This window comes from Colobus angolensis, unplaced genomic scaffold (genome assembly GCF_000951035.1).
Source record: "Colobus angolensis palliatus isolate OR3802 unplaced genomic scaffold, Cang.pa_1.0 Scaffold203, whole genome shotgun sequence".
Taxonomy (NCBI): domain Eukaryota; kingdom Metazoa; phylum Chordata; class Mammalia; order Primates; family Cercopithecidae; genus Colobus; species Colobus angolensis.
The window spans coordinates 4160465-4183573 of NW_012115189.1; the positions used below are offsets into that span (position 1 = coordinate 4160465).

Below are 23109 nucleotides of genomic sequence, written 5' to 3' on the forward strand. Positions count from 1 at the left end.
GGCAATTGCAGTGGTGGGATAACTCTTAGGGATCCAGGTGGTATGCACTGGTGTTGGTGTTGGCTGCAATGGTCTGGGAAGGCCAGTCCCTAGGCCTGAGGTGATATATGTGGGTGGGTGCCGCTGTAGTGGCAGTGGGAGATTGGGTGGGCCTGACCAGAGACTATGAGAGGAATGCTTAGGTGTCAGTGATGGTGGACCGGGCTGGGCAACTCCCACACCCTGAGATGGAATACTCAGGTACTGGGCTGAGGGTTAGAGCTGGGCTGGGTAGACCTGCCCTCAGGCTCTCTGGTGATGTGTACAGGTGCTGGCTATGATAGACAGGGGTGGGGTGATCCCCAGACTGCCAGTGCAATGCTCAGGTAGGGACAGCTGCAACTGCACTGTGGCCCTGCTGCTGCAGAGGCCAGGATTACTTTCAGTGAGAGCAGCTGGGGCACAGCAGTAGTTCACAGTGCTGTCATTGCAGGCAGTGGAATGTGTCCTCAGGGCATGTGAAAATGCCTGGTTGCCTCTCTGCTGGGGGTGCAGTTGGGTGGTTGTTGTCAGTGGCTCCTGCCTAGCCCCAGTGTGGAGGTGGCTGGGCTCTTAAAATGGTGCCATGCTGCTGCTGCTTAGGGCCTGGGAGTGTGTGGGACACAGCATGACCTCCCTCTCTGGAGCGGTGCTGCCGTTCAGTTTCCAGGTAGCTCCCTACCTTAGTCAGGGTCCTTGAGGGTTGAAGGTTGAGGGACTCTCCTACAGCTAAGAGTCTGTGGTGGGAATGTAGATTGCTGGGGGTCTCTCACTTACCCTTTCCCCAATTTACCGGACCTCTCCAGGCTCCCAGCCAATCCCGGATGAGCAGGCTGTCTTGCTTCCCTCTCCTTCCTTGCTTTTGGTGTTTCCCACTCCTCTGTGGAATTCCATTGCTCTCTTTTAGATGATCTGTTTGAAGTGTGATTATCTACTTGCTATTTTGGTTCCTTTTTATGGAAGAGGCGAATACCATATGCATGTAGTCAGCCTTCTTGAAGCCCCCCAGTCTATTGTTTGTTTTTTAAAATATAAACGTGACCATACTCTGGAAATGTCTCTGCAGTTTGCTCTTGCTCACTTAACGATCTATGTCAGGCATCTTTGTCAGTTCCTATAGAGCTGCCTTGGTGTTTATCTCAGCTCATACTTTTCCATGGTATGATGAACCATATATATCTGATGGCCATTTAAGGTGTTTCTTTATTTCCTGCTACAAACAATGTTGTATTTAATGTTTCCTGCATGTATCTTTGATAGGTACCAGGAAGTGGAGCTGTTGGTTTCAATGGACATGCACATTTTGTGTGTGTGTGTGTGTTTTGTGTGTGCGTGTATTTTTGAGACAGAGTCTTACTGTGTCACCCAGGCTGGAGTGCAATGGCACGATCTTGGCTCAGTGCAACCTCTGCCTCCCGGGTTGAAGCGATTCTTCTGCCTCAGCCTACTGAGTAGCTGGGATTACAGGTGTGCACCACCATACCTGCCGATTTTTGTATTTTTAGTAGAGATGGGGTCTCTTCATGTTGGCCAGGCTGGTCTCAAGCTCCTGACCTCAAGTGATCCCCTCACCTTGGCCTCCCAAAGTGCTTGGATTACAGGCATAAGCCATTGTGCCCAGCTCATTTTGGTTTTTTTTTAGAGGCATGGTCTTGCTCTGTTGCCCAGTTTGGAGTACAGTGGTGCAATCATAGCTCACTGTAGTCTCGACTTCCTGGGCTCAAGCTGTCCTCCCACCTTGGTCTCCCAAAGCACTGGGAATACAGGCATGAGTCACGAGACCTGGCTACATTTCCTTTTGATAGATGCTGCCAATTTTTGCACAGAAAGCGCTATTCCAACTAACCTCTCACCAGCATAGCACCCATTTCCTCATACTCTTGCCAACAGCAGACATTATCTTACCCCCTTCCCCATCTGATGAACTAAAAAATTTCTCTTTGTTTTAATTTACATTTCTGTGATTACTACTCAGGTCGTTCGTGTGTTAATTGGCTATCTGTATTTCTACCATGAATTGTCATTGTTTATTTTTCTGTTGGGATATTTGTTGTTCTTCTGATTTCTAGGAGTTCTTGTATGGTATTATATTAACCTCTTGTCTATACAGGCATTGAAAGATTCTTTTCCCAATCTGCTTGTCTTTTTTCTCTGTTTATGACATCTTTACACTTTTAGTTTTATATTTAGTATGAAAAATCTCTTTGCCTTCAAGTTTCTTTGTCTCATTTGGGAAGGTATTTTTCAACTCAACATTATTATTTATATAACTTTAATTTTTTTAGACACAGGATCTCACTCTGTCCCCCAGGCTGGGGTGCAGTGGCCTCATTCACTGCAGCCTTGGACTCCAGGGCTCAAATGATCCTCTTGCCTCGGCCTTGCAAAGTTCTGGGATTACAGGCATGAGACACTGTGCCCAGCCCGACTCAACATCATTAACAAGGATTATGAGGTGGATATTTGGAGGGTGGATTGTTATAATTTATTGAACCTTTTGGCTGAGAAGTTTTACACAATTTAACAATTACCAAAGAATGTGAAGAAGATGAAGGAGGACACCACTTTATTGAGGGCTGGATCATCATCTGGACACGCTGTGGACTTGCCCTCTATAGCCACGCGCTAATTTCCATTTTACAGATAAGGAAATAGGTGACTTGTGGCCAGGCGCGGTGGCTCACGCCTGTAATCCCTGCACTTTGGGAGGCCAAAGTGGGCGGATCACGAGGTCAAGAGATCAAGACCATCCTGGCCAACATGGTGAAACCCCATCTCTACTAAAAATACAAAAATTAGCTGGACATGGTGGTGCGTGCCTGTAGTCCCAGCTACTCAGGAGGTCGAGGCAGGAGAATCTCTTGAACCCAAGAGGCGGAGGTTGCAGTGAGCCGAGATCACGCCACTATACTCCAGCCTAGCGACCGAGCAAGACTGTCTCAAAAAAAAAAAAAAAAAAATAGAAAAAAAGAAATAACTTGTCCTAAGTCACACAGTCCTTGGGACATAGCAGGGGATAAATTAATATTTATTGGATGAGCAAGTGAGCTGGAATTGGACCCTCAGCCTGTCTGACTCAACCCAAACTCCTATTCCTACACCCATGGCTGCCCCTTGCTCTCCCGGCACATGGCCTCCTGAGTTTAACATATTTTTAACATCAGAGATAGATTGTTCTAAAATAGACAATTCTGTATTTGAATTAGTTTTCCCTTTCCATATGATCTAAAGTCAAAAAATCTGGCTAATTGTAAGGGGATTAAGATGGAGCTTAGGAACAAATTGACTTTTTAGTTTTAGGCCTACATTTTTGCACAAAACAACAAAAACCACAACAGGAGGAGGAGGCAGCAGGAGGGATCCAGAATTTTCACTGTAATGCTATTGGGCACCACCTCTTACATGCATGTTCACCTGTGGGGAAACACAGGGACAGCTGCCGTCTGCAGCAGCTCTTTGATCCCCAGGATTTTTGACTTGTGTAGAATCCAAGGTGGGTGGGTAGGGCCTGACTCTTACGAGACCTTTGAGTCTGTTTTGTTTTTGGTTTCCTGTCTCTTTCAGAACATGCTTCTAGAACTTTCATCTATTATGAAAAAATAATGCATCAGGAGCAGCTGGTACCTGCAGGAGGAGAGTTGTGCCTTTGTCAGCTCAAACTGCAGGAAGCGCTTTGGGACCCACGCCCTCTGCAGACACCCACCAGGCGAAGGGCCCTGTTCAGGGTGCTCCCAGCCTGGGCTCACTTCCACAGGAGACCCTTCCCTTATGGGAGCTGGGAAGAGATTCTCACCCTGCCTGGGCACACTGCTTGAGGGAGGTCTGATGCTCAGGCAGGGAGGAGCTGTACCCCGTCAGAGGAGATCTAGGGACAAGAGCGGCTCTGCTTGAGGAGGAGGATTGGTATATGTCTCCTCTTCCCCAGTCCCAGCACAGCCTGCTGGGATATTTTGCAAGAGAGTTCCCCAGCTAGGTAGTGGCAGTAACAGTAGCAGTTGGCCCCTTAAACGTGGGTCCAGAGCAGGCCTGGAGCTTTGTGCTCAGCCTGAGGTCAGATGTGCTTCCTGTCTATAAAGAAGAGGTTGACAAGAAACTTTTCAGGCTTTTCCTCTCACCAGTTCATTTCTTGGGGATGAATCAGTTGGATTTTTAATTCACCGATGGCATGGAAATAAAATATGGATTAAAACACTGGCAAACATTCGCATGCTTTTTTTGTATCCTTCTGGGATCATTCATGGGTAGTGGTGATGCCATGATTGGGTCCCCCTAGGAGCTTCCTGGGAGTGGTAGAAGCCAGCACCTCTTCCTCACCCTGCCTGCCCTCCCAGTGGTCCTGAGCCATCCAGGAGAGGGTGTGCCCTGTGATATGCACTGACTAGCCAACCCATGAGGCTGCTCGGCTGGTTGCTGCTTAGCTCATCTTGGCTCACTGCAACCTCCACCTCCTGGGTTCAAGCCATTCTCATGCCTCAGCCTCCCAACTAGCTGGGACTACAGGTGCCCATGACCAGGCCCGGCTAATTTTTGTATTTTAATATTTTTAGCTTCGTGTTAGTGAGGCTGGTCTTGAATTCCTGACCTCAGGTGCTCCCAAAGTGCTGGGATTACAGGTGTGAGCCACCCTGCCCAGCCCTGAGTTTTTAGAGCCATAAAGGTGGACTCAATTCCCATGGAAAGAGCCTTTTAGCTCCCCCATCCTCCACCCCACAGCCAGAGTAGCCCCCAACCCTGGCCACGCACCTGGTAATAAAGGCTTCAGGTTATAAGGAGAATCAATTTGGTTGAAAGCCATAAGGCTTGGCATCATCTATGTCCTGTGAGATAACAGCCACAGGAAATTCAGGCACTGGGCCCTGCCTCTGACCTCATTTCCTGCCTCTCACTTGTAACCCAGCTGTGGCAGCTGTCCCGCTCCTGCCTGCTGTTGCCCACCCAGGAGTGTGCCGCTGGACAGTGTCCACCTATCCTGTGGCTGCCTTTTGGGGACTCATTATTTTCATGGAGGCAGTTTCACCATATCTTCTGAGTCACCCATTCACTCACCATGCCTTTCTTTGTGGCAGCCTTGTAATTATAGTAATGGTGGGGGGTAGATGATAGGGTGTTTTTTTTTTTTTTTTTTTTTGAGACAGGTCTCGCCCTGTTGCCCAGGCTGGAGTGCAGTGGCGTGATCTTGGCTCACTGCAACCACCACGTCCCGGGTTCAAGCGATCCTCCCACCTCAGCCTTCCCAGTAGGTGGTACTATAGAGATGCACCACCACTCCCAGCTAATTAAAAAAAAAATTTTTTTTTGGTAGAAATACTATATTCCACGTGCTCACATTATCTATACCTTGTACAACTTGTCAAGTTGTTATTGTTCATTTTTCATCTTATAGATCTGACAAGGCTCAAAGAGATTAACTTTCTCCACAGTTAAAGATCACACAAGCTGAAGTGCCTGCTGCAATTCAAATCCATATCCAGCTGCTCCGAGGCCCACAGTCCTTTCAGAAATCCTTGCTCTCCTTTCTGTAAAAGTCAGCAGCCCCTGGGCAATGATTTATTTGTACATCTCTCTACCCAACTAGCCTGTGAAAGCTGTAAGGGTAAGGTATTTGACATCCTGGATGCTCAGCATGTAACACAGTGTTGGTTGAATGAATATATATTTATGTATAAACGCCAAAGGCAATACCTTACGCATTGCTTCCAATTTTCCAGTCTTTATTTCTTATTCACTTTCTGTCATGTTGTGTCAATAGGTTTGTCAATAGGTTTCAGAGGCCTCTATGGCAACTTTTTTTGTAATTTCAATTTCTTTCACTCTGAAAAGTCTTTACAGGGTTGTCAACACAGCACATATGGAGGTTTTAAAAAACAAGTTTGAGGCCAGGTGTGTGGCTCATGCCTGTAATCCCAGAACTTTGGGAGGCCAAGGTGCGGCGGATCATGAGGTCAAGAGATCGAGACCATTCTGGCCAACATGGTGAAACCCCGTCTCTGCTAAAAATGCAAAAATTAGCTGGGCGTGGTGGCGTGCGCCTGTAGTCCCAGCTACTTGGGAGGCTGAGGCAGGAGAATTGCTTGAACCTGGGAGGTGGAAGTTGCAGTGAGCCAAGATCGTGCCACTGCACTCCAGCCTGGTGACAGAGCATGTCTCAAAACACAAGAACAACAACAAAAATCAAGTTTGAGCTGGGCCTGGTGGCCTGCCCATAGTGCCAGTTGCTCAGGAGGCTGAGGCGAGAAGATTCTTGCGACCAGGAGTTCACAGCTGTGGCACACTACGATCATGCCTGTGAATGGCCATAGAACTCCAGCCTGGGCAGCACAGCAAGGCCTTGTCTCTAAAAAGAACAAAAAACAAAGTCTGAAGGGCCCAGTGTAAAATGTAATGTTTCCAGTGACTGCTAGCGGGTCTTGGAAGGTTTCTGTTCACTGCTTCGGGATGAAGGGCACTGTCTCAGGGATGCACTTGTCTTCAAGAAGAAAGAGTAAGAACTAGCCATGGAAAATCAGCAATGCCTCTTTGTGGCTAAGCAGGCCAGTGGCAGGTGTGTGTCAGGATCTGCAGGAACCAGGGATGGGTGTGGAGACAGGAGATGTCATGCTCTTGAGTGAAATGAAAGACACTTATGTAATGGGATGTGTGGCTTTCTCCATCTCTCTAGGCCTTGATTTTTTGACACCAGGAAGTATTGTGTTCATTTGTATCAGGAAGACATAGGGGCTCAGTGAGAATTGGAAACCCATTTCTGCTCACGGCAACTTCACCAGCTGGTGTTAAACATTAGGTATAATCTTGCTAATGCATCCCAAGTGGTGGGGCAGAGTTGGGTGAGGTGGTGGGTTGGAGAAGAGGAAAAGATTCTAAAATGATTTCAAAGAACAGCTCAGTTATTTCCAAATACATATAACAAAACTGCTGGCAGGGCCTGGTGTAGAGGCAACCTGTCCTCACTGTGCCCCAGAGGCAGATACAAATTTCCCGTAAGAAGCACATGTAAAGTAGGAAAGAGAATGGCTGCTGTCCACCTGGGGCTGGTCAGTGCTTCAAAGCTCTTTAGTAGCTGCGATTCCCAACCTTTTTGGCACCAGGGACTGGTATCGTGGAAGACAATTTTTCTACTGACCAGAGGTAGCGGGGGTTGGGGGATGTTTTCGGGATGAAACTGTTCCACCTCAGCTCATCAGGCATTAGAGTCTCATAAGGAGCTGCAACCCAGATCCCACACATGCACCGTTCCCAGTAGGGTTTGCGCTCCTATGGGAATCCAATGCCACCGCTGATGGCAGGAGGCGGAGCTCAGGCAGTAATGTTCACTCCCCAGCTGCTCACCTCCTGCTGTGAGGCATGTTCCTAACAGGTCACGGACCAGCACCAGTCTGCGACCCAGGGGTTGGGGACACCTGTTTTGCACGACACAACAGCTGGTGAGGTTTATTTTGCTTCAATGCATGACCGTTATTTGCATCACAAGAGCAAATGTCAGGGTTGAAGGTGCAAAGGACCATCAGTTCTAAACTACCAGGTTTTCCCACAGAAAATTCTGGGACTCTGACCCACCTGTTTTTCTCAGAGTGGATGAACTTCCCATCTCCAGGGATAGGTAACCCACCTCTAGTACCGACAATGTTATGACTATGATGTTGTCAGAGCAGCACACATTTGCAGAACCCATGACCTGCTCTCAGGAAGCCTTCCTTGACTCCATAGGTGCCCATGGAGACTCGCCCGAGGGAGCAGAACTTGGCAGCTTTTAATTTCAGTTTTCCCATCTGGCGGTCAGGTGCACTTCTTGAAGCATGGATCTCGGCAGCACAGCCCTGCCCTGCCCAGACACCATGTGCATGCACTCGTTACAGCCTCGCTGACAGCTCAGACCGTCCCTGCTCTGCTCTAGTGACTTTCTCTCACCTCTGAGTCCAGTAAACACTGTGGTCACTTGACCTGCCCACCATTTGGTATCTTGTGTTCTCTTTACGTCAAAACCTAAGACACAACTATCAAATACACTTTTAGAATACACCTTTTAAACTGTACAGTCATGTGTGGCATAACCATGTTTTGGTCAATGATGGAACGAATATATGACAGTGGTTCCGTAAGATTGTAAACCCTATTTTTACCGCACCTTTTCTATGTTAAGATACACAAACACTTACCCTGGTGTTACAATTGCCTACCATATCCAGTACAGTTACATGCTGCACCAGTTCGCAGCCTAGGAGAATATAGTCTAGGTGTGTCATAGGCGTTCCCGTCTGGGTTGGTGCGGCACACCCTGATGTTCTCACAATATGAAATTGTGTAAGAATGCATTTCTCAGAACGTACCCCCTCACTAACTGATGTGTGACTGTGTGGATTCCTCAACCACAATTCTACACATCTTTCCTTGCAACTCATTGCATCTTGGTGTTGGTTTAATGTTCTTTCTCATTTACTTTCATTTAGTTTTTAAAAAATTAAGCCTTTTTTTGGATATAATTGCAGATTTACATGCAGTTGCAAGAAATGATACCCATCACCCAGTTTTCTCCCGTGGTAACATCCTGCATGGTGATAGCACAGTATCAAAACCGAGAAATTGGGCTTAAAGCCTTTTATCTACTCTCACAGGCACTAGGGATTTTTAAAATTGAGTTTAGGAATCACATTAGTATTATCAAATTTTAAAGATTCCTAATTACATTAATCAGGTAGCAACTAAGGGTCCAAGTCAGAGGAAGAGAAACGGCCTCTAGGAAAAAAGATTTCCTGAGGTTTCTCAGGGATCAGAGAGAAAGAAAATCAGTTTACAATGCATAATGATATGTCTTTATTTCATCAACAGAAATGGTGTCTAGACAAAATTCAGTTAACACTAGCAATTCAATTGAGTGAAAACTTTTTTTGCACAATAGTGTATTTACAATGAGTAAATGAAGTTTCAATTCATTAGTTCATAGCAATGCTTTTTTTCCCCAAAAGGTAAAAATTCTTAGTTACAGAGAATAAGCATCAACAGCCTTTCATTTTTACAATAAAAACCACAAGAAAAACCACAGTCACTTAGAAAAAAATAAGGACAAGCCTAAGAACTAGTACAATAAAATGATGCATTGAATTAAGTTAATCGCATAGAATCTGTGTAAAAAGTATGTAGAAAAACACCTGATGTAACCTGTTACAGTCGTTGACCAGTTATGAGAGGTACAGAGGGTTATACAGGTAGATATGTGTGAAAACTGTCCGTATTGTTCAACCTGGGGAGGAAGAGAAGAGGGGCTGCGGCCCCTTGCATACACTGAGAAGACCCTGTTTTGAATATGGCCTCTGGAGTTTGTAAGGCATATATTAGAGGTGCACTTGCATCAAACTGGTTCTGGAACAAATTGTCACAGGCCCTCTTGGCCTCACTAGCAAAGGTGCTGCTTGCCTTGAATGGCTCACTGTGTCTAACAAGCACCTGAAGCTCCCAAACGCATATGGAATCTTCCTGCTCACTCACTAGAGGTGCCATGTCTTTATGTCAGAGCGTGAACAGGCATCCCAGGATTTGCACACACAAAATACATTGTTGGGACTTAAGGGGAGGTCACACTTCTGCCTCCAAACATGTTTTGGTAGAAGACTGAGCATCCATCTGTAGGAAAACCCCTTTGTCCAAGTCCCTTCACTCTTTCGCAACATATGCGTCTGATTATTCCCATGGGAGCGCTTGGCACTGAATGTGAGTCTACCTGAAATGAATGGTCTTGGTGCACTTCTGCTTCTAAGAAGGGCCAGTGTTTTATCTGAGGTCAATAAACTGGAATGAGAATGAAAGTCAGAGCTGTTTATCCATTGCTTGACAGCGATATGCATACACCATGTCACAACATTAAATCAAAGCTATGAAAGTTGGCCTCTGCAACCAAGTGGGTATTCTTCACAAAATGGCAGCATCGTTTTCATATTACATTTAAAATGCACTGATATTCATTTGATAGAAATATCATCTCCCAGGGTGGAGTGTAGGAAAATACTATAAACTTACTTTTCTTTGCAAGTAATGTTTTTGCACCGTCAGTTGAATAATTTATCCTCAATCTGCCACAATAAGACTTTTCTATGTACAAATGCTATTTGCACACACTATTTGTGTACAAATATGTTCTGTTCTACAGCATCGGTTTTGGATGCTGGGGTCATGAGATGGCTCGGGCAGTACTATCAACATACACTTTCAACACACAATGCCTCGTGCACACAGACTTCCTGTGTGAATACCAACTCCACAACAGGGCATTGTACTGTGGACTGGCTCACCAGAAATCGAACTTCCAACAGAGTCTTCAATCTGGGGAAGAAACACTAACTCATGGTACAACGAACAGCTTTATTCTTAAAAAATAAAAACAAAAACAAAAAAACACCTTGTTCTTTAGTCTATTTACAGTCATTTGAGGACCAAACTTGATTCTTGCTCCTTTATGGATCTGAGACTCCTCCTAAACTGTAAGCAACAGTGGAGCAGTCTGAAGTCATCTCTAAAACAGCTTCTAGTTTAAATGGGGCATAATGTAGAGAAGTAGGTAGCCAAATAGGGACTTGAGAAAGCTTTCAGGCAGCTCTTCCTCATTTTGAGAGGATTATGCTACTCCACAGGATGTCAAGCAGCTTCACGGGACAGGAGTTTTTGGTGTCTTTACAGGCTTATCATTTTCAAACCTTTGTTCCTTCTTTTTCTTCTTCTTTGATGGCAATCATAAAATATTAAAAGAGAAAATGTGGGCTTAGGCCTCTTGACAACAGCATTAAACTTCACACTGTGCACACTTCACTTTAGCCAGTCCTCTTATGAGTCCTGTCGCTGGTCCTGGCTCCTTTTGAAGGAGTAGTGGCAGCTGTCATACTAATCACTAGCCTTTTTTTTTTTTTACTTCCTTGGAAAAGCAATATAAGGATTACATCCTGAATTATAGTGCATCTTAAAAGCAGCAAACCTTTAAAAAGACAGTTAATAAATTACTCGCACAACATACAGTTGCAGACACACAGAGTCAGGTTTTCCACTGCAGCATCACCTCTGACGCCTGAGTCATTGCTGGGAACTCAGAAGAGAAGTAGCAGGATGGCCTCATAACTTTGTCAGCTTTTTTTTTTTTTTTAAGTTTTTCTAACAGTTTTGTTCCAGAATCAGTATGTAATGAAGTTCAATTTTAATCAAGGCACCCCCAGATAATACAGAGAAACAAACACATACAGCAAAGCACTCACCTGCCCAAAGCCTGACCAACTTGAAGAGAGGTTGCCTGGAGACACAAGCAGGACAAAGGCAGATCCAAGGGGAGGACTGGATTTAGGTGGGATGTTCATTAGTCTCAGGGTCATCTCCACTGGTTCTGCCCCAACAACCATTCCTACCCCAGCCATTTGGAGACCCAAGCAGGCATCCTTCTAAACAGCCCGTGGTTGGAGGGTCTCTTATTTTTGTAAAAGAGCCTTAAAAACAACCAAATGTCACTGTACTGTGCAAACACTCTTCCTTGCTGTTCACTTGCTTTTTTTTTCCTAAAAGGCGTGGGGTTGACCGACGGATCCCAGGGAAAAGAGACAGGCTGGGTTTTAAAATTCCACTTGAGGCTGTTTGGATTCTGGTCCCCAGCAAGTCCTCCCTTTGAATCAACCCAGAAATAATTTTGACGAGCACACAGTTCCGAATAGGAAAAGACACGCACACATCACATGAACAACTGCACGAAGCTAGTCACTGTTCATGGTGTATTATGAATGAAATAACTTGTTAGAAATCCCTACGAAACTGGAAGATGGTTTTTAGAGCAGTGTTTTTAAACAGTTCCCATGGCAGAAGTTAGGTTGGGGGAAGAGGAAGAAAAGCGAGGCAGGGGTTGGTGGGAGGAGGGTGAGGTCTGAATTAGGGTGGAGAGAAATAAAGAGACCCTGCCCCTCCTAGAAATGACTGCCAAATAGGTCTGGGCTACTGAACCATAGAAACCTGGGGAAATGGATGGAATGTGGTCAAGACTACCAGCTGCACATGAGTTGTTACCAGGGTAAACCTCATGCCAAGAAGCTGGGTTGGACCTGGTTATGATATGAGCAGAAAGTGTTCTTTTTTTAAAAGAAGAGGAGAGGTCACTTGGAAAGGCAACAATAGAGTTAAAAAGCAAAATACTGTCAGCTGACTCCACCATAACACACGCCTGTGAAGTACCACGTGATTCACATTGAGTTTATATTCTCACTGTCACCAGTTTTCCACAAAGGCAAACCTCACGGTGAAGCAAAGAACTGTCCTAGTAGGCCAAGAAATTCCAACAACCATAACAAAAACCAGCAGCTCCAACACAGAGCTTTATCAAGATCTGTTTCAGACAAGCACACACACACACATACACACACACACACACACACACACACACACGAGAAAAAACAAAAACCCAGAGGCAGGTTTTAAAAGTGGAACTGTAAAAAGAGCCTTTTTTTTTTTTTTTTTTTTTTTTTATCCTACTGCATGAACTGACAAATTTATGGCATTCATACATATTTAAACATTTAGTGCTAATATTTGTACAGAAAAAAGTTAATACTAAAACATATGTTACTATGATTTCACTGTTCGCCTACATCGTATACTAATTTCCCCTTTTACATGCAGCTTTAATATTGTCCAAACAATGGCACAAAGAAAGAAACAAAGTCAACCATCTATTCCCCACTGCCCACCACCCCGTCCCCACATCAAACCGTTCAGGACTCTCTTCCCCAGCCGGGCTGGAGTGGCCCTCGGGCTGCTCAGTGAGACCCAGACCCAAGGCCACTGGAGCGAGGGAGCTGATTCCTCCTCCTCTGGGGCACACCTTCCTGTAAACGTGGCTGGGGCCAACACGCCCCCAGAACCAAGGGAAGCTGCTCTCTCTGGGTTGCAAGTCAACCAGTTTTGCAGCAAGAAGAGAAAATTATCATCAGGTGAGGGTAGGGTATATGTGTGATTCGGGAAGGGGACAGGGAGGGCTCCCGGTGATAGCTTGTCCAAAGCCTCAGAATGAAGTCTGCCTTCAGACAAGAGACTGGCAGAAAAAACCTCAGAAGATAACTCCAAGCCTTTGAAGAAGGAAAGGAGAAAGAATGTGTCAGCCTGTGTCAGGGATGGATCGCAGATGCCAGGATGCCCTGCTCTCTCCCAACAGGGTGAAGGCAGGACCTTCGGGGCTGTGATTCAAATCCCCTCAGGCCAGATGTCCTAGGAGGCTGAGCCTGGGCAGGAAAGCCGGTGTCTGGCTGGCCCCGTCCTTCATGGGGGCAGGTCCTACAGCACAACACTTCCAGAGCAAGCCGAGGCCTCAGGACGTGTTGAAATGAATGGGACTTACTCCCTGGGTGAAAACGTTCTAGCTGGATTTCTAGGAGCCAATGCCTGCTGAGTTCTGGTATAAAATCATGGATTCCTGTTTTTCTGATGTACTTTTGAGTGAGATGTCCAAACTCTCTCCCCACTTAGGAATCTGAACATCCAGCATCAACTCTGAACTCTCTATCTGCATTTAAACTTTGCTTAGGGAAAGGTGGGGAGGAGGTGAAATATAAAAATATTCAAGCAGATTATTGTCTACACATCCTAGGATGAATTCATTATTTGGCAAGATTGTTTTTCCTACATAATTATCACCTGAGTGCTTTTTAATTAGCTAAAATGTTTTACTTTTTTAACTAAAAGCAAAGAACATACAGTATACTTGAGTTATACTGAAGTTACAACTTCATTTAAGAAAATAGGTTTGACCCAAAACTCAGTGCAAGTGGCAAAGTTGACCATTACTGTACAGTATCTGCAAGGAAAAAAACAAAAAAACCAAAAACAAACAAACCCCCCCCCAAACAAAAAACAAACCCACAATACTCAAATGACACCATGTGGCGGTGCCAAAACCAAACCAAACGAAAAAGAAATCTGAAATAAAACCTTGGGAAAACGCTTCCAACACTGAATTTTGTCCATAAATAAGTACAAATTGAAAAGTGAACTGTGAAGCAAGAAAAATGACCATGTTAACAGTTACCAAACTAGTTCTAGCATCAGAGACAAAAGAAGAGGAATGTTGGAACCTGTTTCTAAATAAGAAATAAGTTTCCAGTTTTAGGATGAGAAAGTTGAGGCATGCAGGACTTTTGCATATGGAGATATATATATATATATATATATTTTATATATATATTATATATAATATGTACAGTCTAGCTATAAAACTTTGATGTGTATAGAAGCTGTCTTCAATGAAAAAAATTGAACATTCAGAAGAAATTCCTGAGATAGGGTTTGTGACATGGGCCACTGAGAAAAAAAATCCATGGTTGGGGCCTAGAGGTGTTGTCGTCTATCCCTGTGAAGACTGAAATTGAGCCACAGACAGACAGTGTCATCACTGCTGTCTTTCCTTGCCTGGGCAAGGGGTAGCACCATTGTGAAGGTAACTATCTATCACTCCTGCTCGAGAAGAGGAGAGAATACTTCGGAACAGTATTGCTGCTAAGACCACTGTAGTGTGCACCAAATGTGTTCTCGCTTTCTTCGGGACAGCAGATGAACAGTGCCACAGGCTGACTGAAGAATGCCTGGATGGGAGAGGTGTGCAGACCGGGAGGCAGAGCCGAGTCACTAGGTGTAATCTTTCCTGGGCTGTTCGTCAGTTGTACACTTATCAGTCATTTCCTGGCAGAAGTCCACGGTCACTGTTTGGCTCCTGGGTTCAAGAGGAGGTCCTCCTCTCTCTGAGAAGGTTCCGGGGTCAGTGCCTTCTAGCCTCCTCCCAGAGGTACAATTCTCGGAGGTGTTGCTGGGTGCCCAGGGGGGTCCGGGGGGAGCTGCGCCTGGCTTCAAGCAGCAGGGCACATTTTCCCCCACTGCGCATTGGGAGGCTGCAATGTTCTGCTCAACACCCAAGGGCGCAGGGTTAATACTGGAGGCTGTGGGCAGGTCCATGGGTCTGAGGACAGGGCAATACCGATGCAGGGCCTGGATCTGCTCGGGGCTCTGGATGTCTCGGCAGACTTCCTGGGAAAGGCAGGAGAAGTTGTCCAACAGTTCCCCCATGCATGCTTTCAGTTGATTCCTCTCTGACAACAGTTTCTCTTTCTCACACACCTGGACAACAGACAAAAAAAGAGAAGGGTTGATCAAGCCTGAATTGGAGGACAGAAGGCCTCGTTTCAGGAGGTTTTCCAGCCTTTGTTTTGCATCCTCCATTATAATGTAACTCAAGAATGACTAGGTCAGGCTCTAGAAACTTAAAGATACATATTCAGGGAGCCCAGAGAGGGGCTTCTGCCACACCTCCCATCTGAGCAGCCCATCCAGATGGGCTGCTGACGCCAACATCTTCCCCAGGACACCTCTTCATCCCTCTCCAAGGCCCAGGCAAACAACCAGCAAAATCGTCACCCATCAGAAAACTTCAGAGTCAATGTTTTGGTTTCCCGGAATTTGGGGTTTGTAGAGAGTTAAGTTAAAAACTCTCAGTCCCAATCTTGTGACTGAAGATCTCCCCCAAATGTATCAGGTTGCCATTTTTGAAAGGCAAAAATTTACCATTCCAACTACATGACATTTTGAAAAAAGCAAAACTATGGAGGCAGTAAAAAGATCTGTGATTGCCAGGGGTAAAGGGGGTTGAACAGGCAGAGCACAGAGGATTTGGGGGCAGTGAAAGCCCTCTGTATGACACTATACTGGCGGGTCCATGTCATTAGACATTTGTCCAAACCCACAGAATGTACAACACCGAGAGCGAGCTCTAACGTAAACTACGGACTCGGGTGATAATGATGTGTCAGTGTAGGTTCATTGACTAACACGTGTACACTTTGTGGGGCACGCTGACGGTGGGGGAGGCTGTGTGTGTGGGAACAGGGAGCATATGGGAACTCTCTGTATAGTGCGTTCAGTTTTGCTGTGAACCTAAAACTGCTGCTAAAAAAGTAAGCCAGGCTGGGGTGCAGTGGCTCACACCTGTAATCCCAGCACTATGGGAGGCCAAGTTGTGTGGATCCCTTGAGCTCAGGAGTTTGAGACCAGCTTGGGCAACATGGCAAAACCCCTTCTCTACAAAAAATACAAAAATTAGCCAGCTGTGGTGGCACACGCCTGTAGTTTCAGCTTCTTGGGAGGCTGAGGCGGGAGGATCACTTGCACTTGTGCCCAGGTGGTGGAAGCTGCAGTGAGTGAGATGGTGTCACTCACCCTGGGTGACAGAGCGAGACCCTGTCTTCCTCCGCCAAAAAAAAAAAGTGTATTTAAAAAAAAAACCCAAAAAAAGTCATCAGCAATTTCCTATGGTTGCCTAACATATGGAATTTCATATAGAACCCAACATCACAGGCTCTCTGGCCTTGGTAGCAGAGCAGACTGAACAGGAGGGACCCTCTCTAGGACAGCTGGGGTATGTGCAGCGGGTCTGGAGCAGCGATTCTCCCAGACTCGGGAAGGGAGAAGGAAGGATGGAGCCTGAACCCTTGCGTGCTAGCCCAAGGTTCTGAGATGTTCTCCTTAAACAAAATCCTACACATGCTTTTGTGTTCCTGAAATTCACCATCCCAACAGAGATGACTTCAGCAGCAGACTGGAGACTAATTAAGGTTTTACCATCAACATTTGTGGGAAGGGGGCTGGGCGTGGTGGGTCATGCCTGTAATCCCAGCACTTTGGGAGGCTGATGTGGGTGGATCACCTGAGGTCAGGAGTTCGAGACCAGCCTGGCAAACATGGTGAAACCCCGTATCCACTAAAAACACACAAATTAGCTGGGTGTGTTGGGGCATGCTTGTAATCCCAGCTACTCAGGAGGCTGAGACATGAGAATTGCTTGAATCGGGGAGGTGGAGGTTGCAGCGAGACGAGATCACACTACTGCACTCCAGTCTGGGCGACAGAGTGAGACTCCATCTCAAAAAAAAAAAAAAAAAAAAAAAAAATTGCGTGTGGGTGAGGGGAGGAGATGGGGTTCCATGAGGCACACACAATGAAGTGGATGAAGAAAAGGGGCATCTGAAGCAGCATGAAGTCAGTTCTCACCAACCCTTTGCAAGCACAGGCAGAAGAGGATGGGAGAGAAAATGAAGAGGAGAAAGGGAGGAGCAGGCATGCGACATGCACAAGGAACAGGTCTCCGACACGGAAACTGCATGTGCCGTAACATGAATGCAATCTGGCAGGCGGCGTGGGCATGTGTGTTGGAAAGACAGATTTACACCGGGAAAGGGCACCTGCTAAAATATTTATAAATTTATCAAGAAAATACATTTTAAAAAGGAAAAATAAACAGATGTAGAAGTGCAACTTGAGAGAAATACATTATGCGAGTTTGCAACAGCTGAGTGGCGGGTGTGTGGGAGACGACGTGGGAGTGGGGAGTGAGTGCAGGGCCTGCTGGGGGCTGGGCAGGGAGGGACTGGGGAGAGGTGGAAGCTGCTTCATCCACCAACGCCATCCCTGCCAGGACACTGCATCCCCGCCACAGGGTGGCAGATAAGAAACAAAACACATCTGGGATGTCTCCTTGGGGAGAAAACTTGTATGGGTGGCTGTGCAACCTGGAGCTCTCCCCTTTTAGTACAGAAATCTGTAAAGTGAGGGGCAATACTCCTTGGGTGCTGGGAGAGGAACCCCAGGATCATTCTGCCACATTGCCCTGGCCAAAGCACTGACCCCTCCAGGCCTACTCATTTGTTAAATGTTCCAGGACACTTTCTAGGGGGAAGAAAACGAGGTGCTGCGTGTGACAGCAGCAGGAAAGACAGTGTAACTCACGCCTTGGTTAAAACCATGAAGCTCTAAGTCACACATGCACACTGACGAGTGTGTTCTCATTCAGCACTGAAACGCAATGCATTATTTAAGGGATGCCAAAAAGTGGTTAGAGAACTAGATGACGCTCTTTTGGTTTTTTAGTTGAAAAATGCTGGCAAAGTGCTTTAGATATCTGCCTGGTCTGTGGCTTGGATTTTATTTGTTCAGTATTAAACACTACACTAAGCAGAATGTGAATTACCAAAACCAGGCATTTCTCAAATGTGGGTGACTGAAGTTATTTTACTACCTTAAGAGGAGTGCAAGGCACTAAATACATGTGCCTAGGCCCCTGTAGACTCCCACCCAGTGGACTTAACTACTTAAGCCCAGCAGGCTTTCAGAAGACCCACACTCACCAGCAGGAATGTTGTCTCCTTATGTGATTTAAATTAAATTTTGTTGTTTAACAAAAGTAAACAATGTTAAATAAATACTTGAAAGAAGAAACTCATAATCCCCTGAACTGAAAAGTCACAATATCCAGCAAATTTTAGGGTAACAGACATTTTCTTGACCCCAGCAATGGGTCCAACACTGGATATTCAGAAATGATCAAGTCACTGTCCTTGTCCTTGAGGAACTGACAGTTGAGGGCTGGGGGCTGGGGAAACAGACATATGTAAAGATAACTCAAGAGTAAGTGATAAGCACTAAGCCAGAGGTCAGATCAGGGTTCCATGGGCAGGTGCCCAGCCTAACGGGGGACTCAGGAAAGGGGCTTCCTAGAGAGGTGATGCATAACCTGACTCATTCATTCAGAGATGGGGTCTTGCTATATTGCCCAGGCGAGTCTCAAACTTTTGGCCTTAAGTGATCCTCCTGCCTCAGCCTCCCAAAGTACTGCAATTACAGGTGTAAGCCATGGTGCCCAGCCATGACCTGACTCTTAAAGAACAAAGGAGATAGAAAAAGTAGAGGAATGTCCCAAGACAGAGAGGAAATGGTGTAGGCACAAGTGCAGAGATTGATTTTATCAGGGATCAAGTCCTAGGAAGGGAGTGGATGGTGACACTGGAGAGGCAGCTACAGACTGAAACACAAAGGGCAGGAGAGGTCCTACTAAGAAGCTTGGACTTTCTTTGTTGGTGATGGGAGCCACTAAAGACGGACATTTTCCCTGGTTGGTGAGTGTCAAAAACAAAAAAAAAAGAAAACACAAAACAATAACACAAAACCCTGAAGTCCAGGGCTATCCTGATAACATACATCCTGTGCTTTTCTAACATCTCATCCTTGCGCTTTGGTTCTCATCAGCTGGTGGCTCACCATGAGGCCAGAGGGTGCTGCAAACAGTCTGAGGAGCCACACTTAGATCATGACCACACCATGCAGCCTCCCTCTTCTTCAGCCTGACACAGACATGGCACCTGAGATGAGTTTCTATTATTTGGTGGCAGAAAGTTAGAGCTGAAGGAGGTTGAGCTGGTTGCCTTCAAAGCTACAGTCAGGAGCCAGAGGTCACCTGGATTTACTTTCTGTAGCTTATGGCTGCTTATCAAGGAGAAGGGGTGGGGGCACATAGCTCTGAGTATATGGGGGAGCCTGGGAGACGGGAGTATGTTTTCTGCGACAAAACACTCTCAGCACAGGGATGGCTATGACAGCCACCTTGAGGCAGAATTGCAAAAGAAAGGACCCTGGGGCTGCAAAGGATGCCAGGAGATCATCTCCTGAGCAACGGCCCCTCTGCAGGTAGGCGTCCTATCTCTAATCCATTCTCCTCTGTCAGGAGGCAGGAGAAAGCAGTGGTACAAGACACGATTTGGAATCAGACACCTGGATTTGCATTCAAGTTCTACCAAGTACTGGGAAGTTACCCAACCCTTCTGCATTGCAGTTTCCTCCTCTGTAAATGGGGATAAAGGAGTGCTTAAGTCATAGCGTTAATGTGAGGATTAAATGGGATCATCCCCAAAAACCGTTTAGAAGAATATCTAGTCCACAGATGCTCATAATTAACATCAGTTATTCATTTATTTTTTTGAGACAGGGTCTCACTCTATCACCCAGGCTGGAGTGCAGTGACGCGATCTCCACTCATTGCAACCTCCACCTCCCCTGCTCAAGTGATTATCCTGCCTCAGCCTCCTGAGTAGCTGGGATTACAGGCACGCGCCACCATGCCTGGCTAATTTTTTGCATTTTTAGTAGAGACAGGGTTTCACCATGTTGGCCAGGCTGGTTTCAAACTCCTGACCTCAAGTGATCCACCTGCCTTGGCCTTTCAAAGTGCTAGGATTACAGGTGTGAGCCACCACGCCTGGCCAACATCAGTTATTTTCACGTCGGATGAGAAATAAAAAAGAACTACCTCTATATGAATAATGACTGAAGGATATAAAATATTGACACACTATTACACATCTGCACGTGTGTGCACGCACACACACACACAGAGTAGATGTAAAGCTATTACTTCTGTTGAGAAACTTGTTAAAAAATAAACCCAAACTTCCCCAAAGGATGACTCTTCTTTCTACTTTTCCAACTTTCTTTGCTGTTCCTTTACATTGGTCCTGGTCACTTCCGGCTGCGGATCATAGTGGATGGGCTAACTCACCAATTTGCGGATTTCACATTCTAAATTCTGAATACAGTCCAGTTTCCTCTTGCGGCAGCGCTGGGCTGCGATGCGGTTCTTGCTGCGCCGTCGGACATCATGAATGAACTCTAACTGTTCTGAGGTTAGCTTGTGCATCTTAATCATCATCTGGAAATCGTTCCTTGGAAGATCTGTGATTTGATCTACAGGAAAAGGAAGTTTTACCTGAAACCAAGAATAACATAAAATGATTATGGCAGCTGGATTTTAATTCTGGCAGGCGGAACATCAAAAATGATACAACCTCCTTTTTACGATAACCAAGTAATATGGAAACTACTGAAAGCAAGCAGTGATTACTTATTTCCTGTTTAAAGACAAATAAGATGTAATAATACCAGGATAATCAAAGAGAATAAGAACACACATATTGTAATGTTATTGTCTCGCAGATTTTTGAAGCAAATGGCATGAACAATATTGGAAAATGTTTCAGTTTTCATTGATGAAGCACTTTTGTAAGAAAGATTCCAGTTAGTTGAAATGTACTTCCATAAGACCTACAGCCTAACTCAATAAAATGACAAGTTACAGAGAGATACCACATAAGGACATATCTAAAGCACCTGGATGAAGAGAGCCCCACATATCCTGAAGATGCTGGAGACACAAAAAACCCAGTGTGATTCTCAGTTACAATAGCATATGGGAGACAGGACAAGATAACTTGGATAGGCTTCAGCAGCATATACTAGGAGTCAGAAGAACTGGACTTTCATCCTTCTCACCAGGCACGAGACCTCAGACTAGCTACTCCACCTCTCTGAGATTCAATTTCCTCATCTGAAAAACAGGGCATTTAAAAAAAGCCATACATTGCTATACAAGTGTTGGGCACTCTGGGACTTTATTTTCCAATGAAATGTTGACATTCCTTCATCAAAAGGTGAGATGCATTTTCCTGCCTTTTGACCAACAGAATGCAGCCATAGTAATGGTATATAGTTTCTGAGGCTATGTCGAAAATTAGCTGGCACGCCTTGAGGACATTCACGCAGCTCTGTGGAGAGGCCCAAGTGGAGAGGGGCTGATGCCTCTAGCCAACAACCAGCATCACTTTGCCAGTCATGTGAACAAGCCACCTTGGAAAAAGATTCTCTAGTGCCAGTCAAATCTTCAGTTGAGTGTAGCTCCAGTCAACATTTGACTTCACCTTATTAGAGATCTTCAGCCAAAACTGCTCAGATGGGCCACTCCTGATTTCCTGACTCACATTCACATTTCTCATAGAAACTGTGAGAGGTGTTAAGTGATTACCATTGTTTTAGGTCATTAAGTTTTGGGGTGATTTATTATGCAACAATAGACATTGGATGTAGGTACTTATCAGCAAAATTCCAATTCTTGACAAACGCCAATTCTTGACAAATCAAGGCAAGTAAGTATTATCTATATCGAGGACAGCAGTCTCCTGAAGGATGGGTTTGTATCATTACTATGTTGTTAAATGATTGCTTATATTTCTTTTTCTTTTTTTTTTTTTTTTGAGACAGGGTCTTGCTCTGTTATCTAGGCTGGAGTGGAGTGGTACGATCACAGCTCACTCTAGCCTTAACCTCCTGGGCTCAAGCAATCCTCTTGCCTTGGCTTCCCAAGTAGCTGGGACCACTATGCCCAGTTAATTTTTTTTGTGTGTGTGGAGATGAGATCTTGTGCCAGAGAGAAGCGGGAGGAAAAAAAAGAGAGAGATTAGGTCTCGCTATGTTGCCCAGGCTGGTTTCAAACTCCTGGGCTCAAGTGATTTTCCCTCCTCAGCCTCCCAAAGTGTTGGTATTACAGGTGGGAGCCACAATTCCTGGCCTGAAATATTTTTCTTTTTTCTTTTGAGAGGTAGTCTCAGTGTGTCACCCAGGCTGGAGTAGAGTGTTGTGATCTCGACTCATTGCAAACTCCACCTCCCTGGTTCAAACGATTCTCCTGCCTCACCTCCCGAGTAGCTGGGATTATAGGTGTGCACCACCACGCCCAGCTAATTTTTGTATTTTCAGTAGAGATGGGGTTTTGCCATATTGGCCAGGCTGGTCTTGAACTCCTGGTCTCAAGTGATCCACCCGCCTTGGCCTCCCAAAATGCTGGGATTACAAGGGTGAACCACAGTGCGTGGCCTGAAATATTTCTTAAGAATAGCAACCAGTGAAAAAGATTGCATGAAAGAGCCTCAAGTGCGGAAGGTGAGCCGCAAACCACTACTCTATCTCAAGAGCCTCCTTGGCACCCATGAGCTGACATAGGCTTGCACCTATGAGCGGTCTGTCACTCCCCTTCCTGAGGCTCTTGGGGATTCAACAGCTTCTGGGTTCAGTCTGGTCCTGCTTCAGAAGCTCCTGGAATAAAAAGGTTGCCTGCTGCCAGGCTAAGAGATGTGTGGGTTAGCTCAGATTCTTGTTTACACGCGCGTCTGCTCTGGATGAGCCAGCAGATGGCACTACAAACCTAAACTTCCTTCAAGCGCTAGCCCAGCCCTGTCTAATACAAACAACACGAGCTACATTTGTGATTTTAAATTTTCCAGTAGCCACATGAAAAGAAGTAAAAAGAAACAGGGGAAATGAGTTTGAATACTGTATGTTATTTAACCCAATAGATAAAAATATTTCCAACACGTAGCTAATGTAATTATTAATAAGATGGTTTACAGGTTTTTTTTTTTTTTTTTTTTTTTTTTTTTT

At 45.5% G+C, this 23109-nt stretch overlaps 1 protein-coding gene across 3 annotated transcripts in view; it reads right to left on the reverse strand.

Annotated features, from left to right (window-relative positions):
• Positions 1-8805: 8805 nt before the first annotated feature.
• BACH2 (BTB and CNC homology 1, basic leucine zipper transcription factor 2) overlaps positions 8806-23109 on the reverse strand; it is a 370236-nt gene continuing 355932 nt past the window's right edge. For all 3 annotated transcript variants that reach the window (XM_011941938.1, XM_011941939.1, XM_011941937.1), the window contains 2 exons: positions 20399-20605; positions 8806-15135 (listed from right to left, as the gene is read on the reverse strand). In XM_011941938.1, coding sequence (XP_011797328.1) covers positions 14650-15135; positions 20399-20605 — 693 coding nt within the window. In that variant the 3' untranslated portion in view covers positions 8806-14649. The remainder of the gene's footprint in view (positions 15136-20398; positions 20606-23109) is intronic.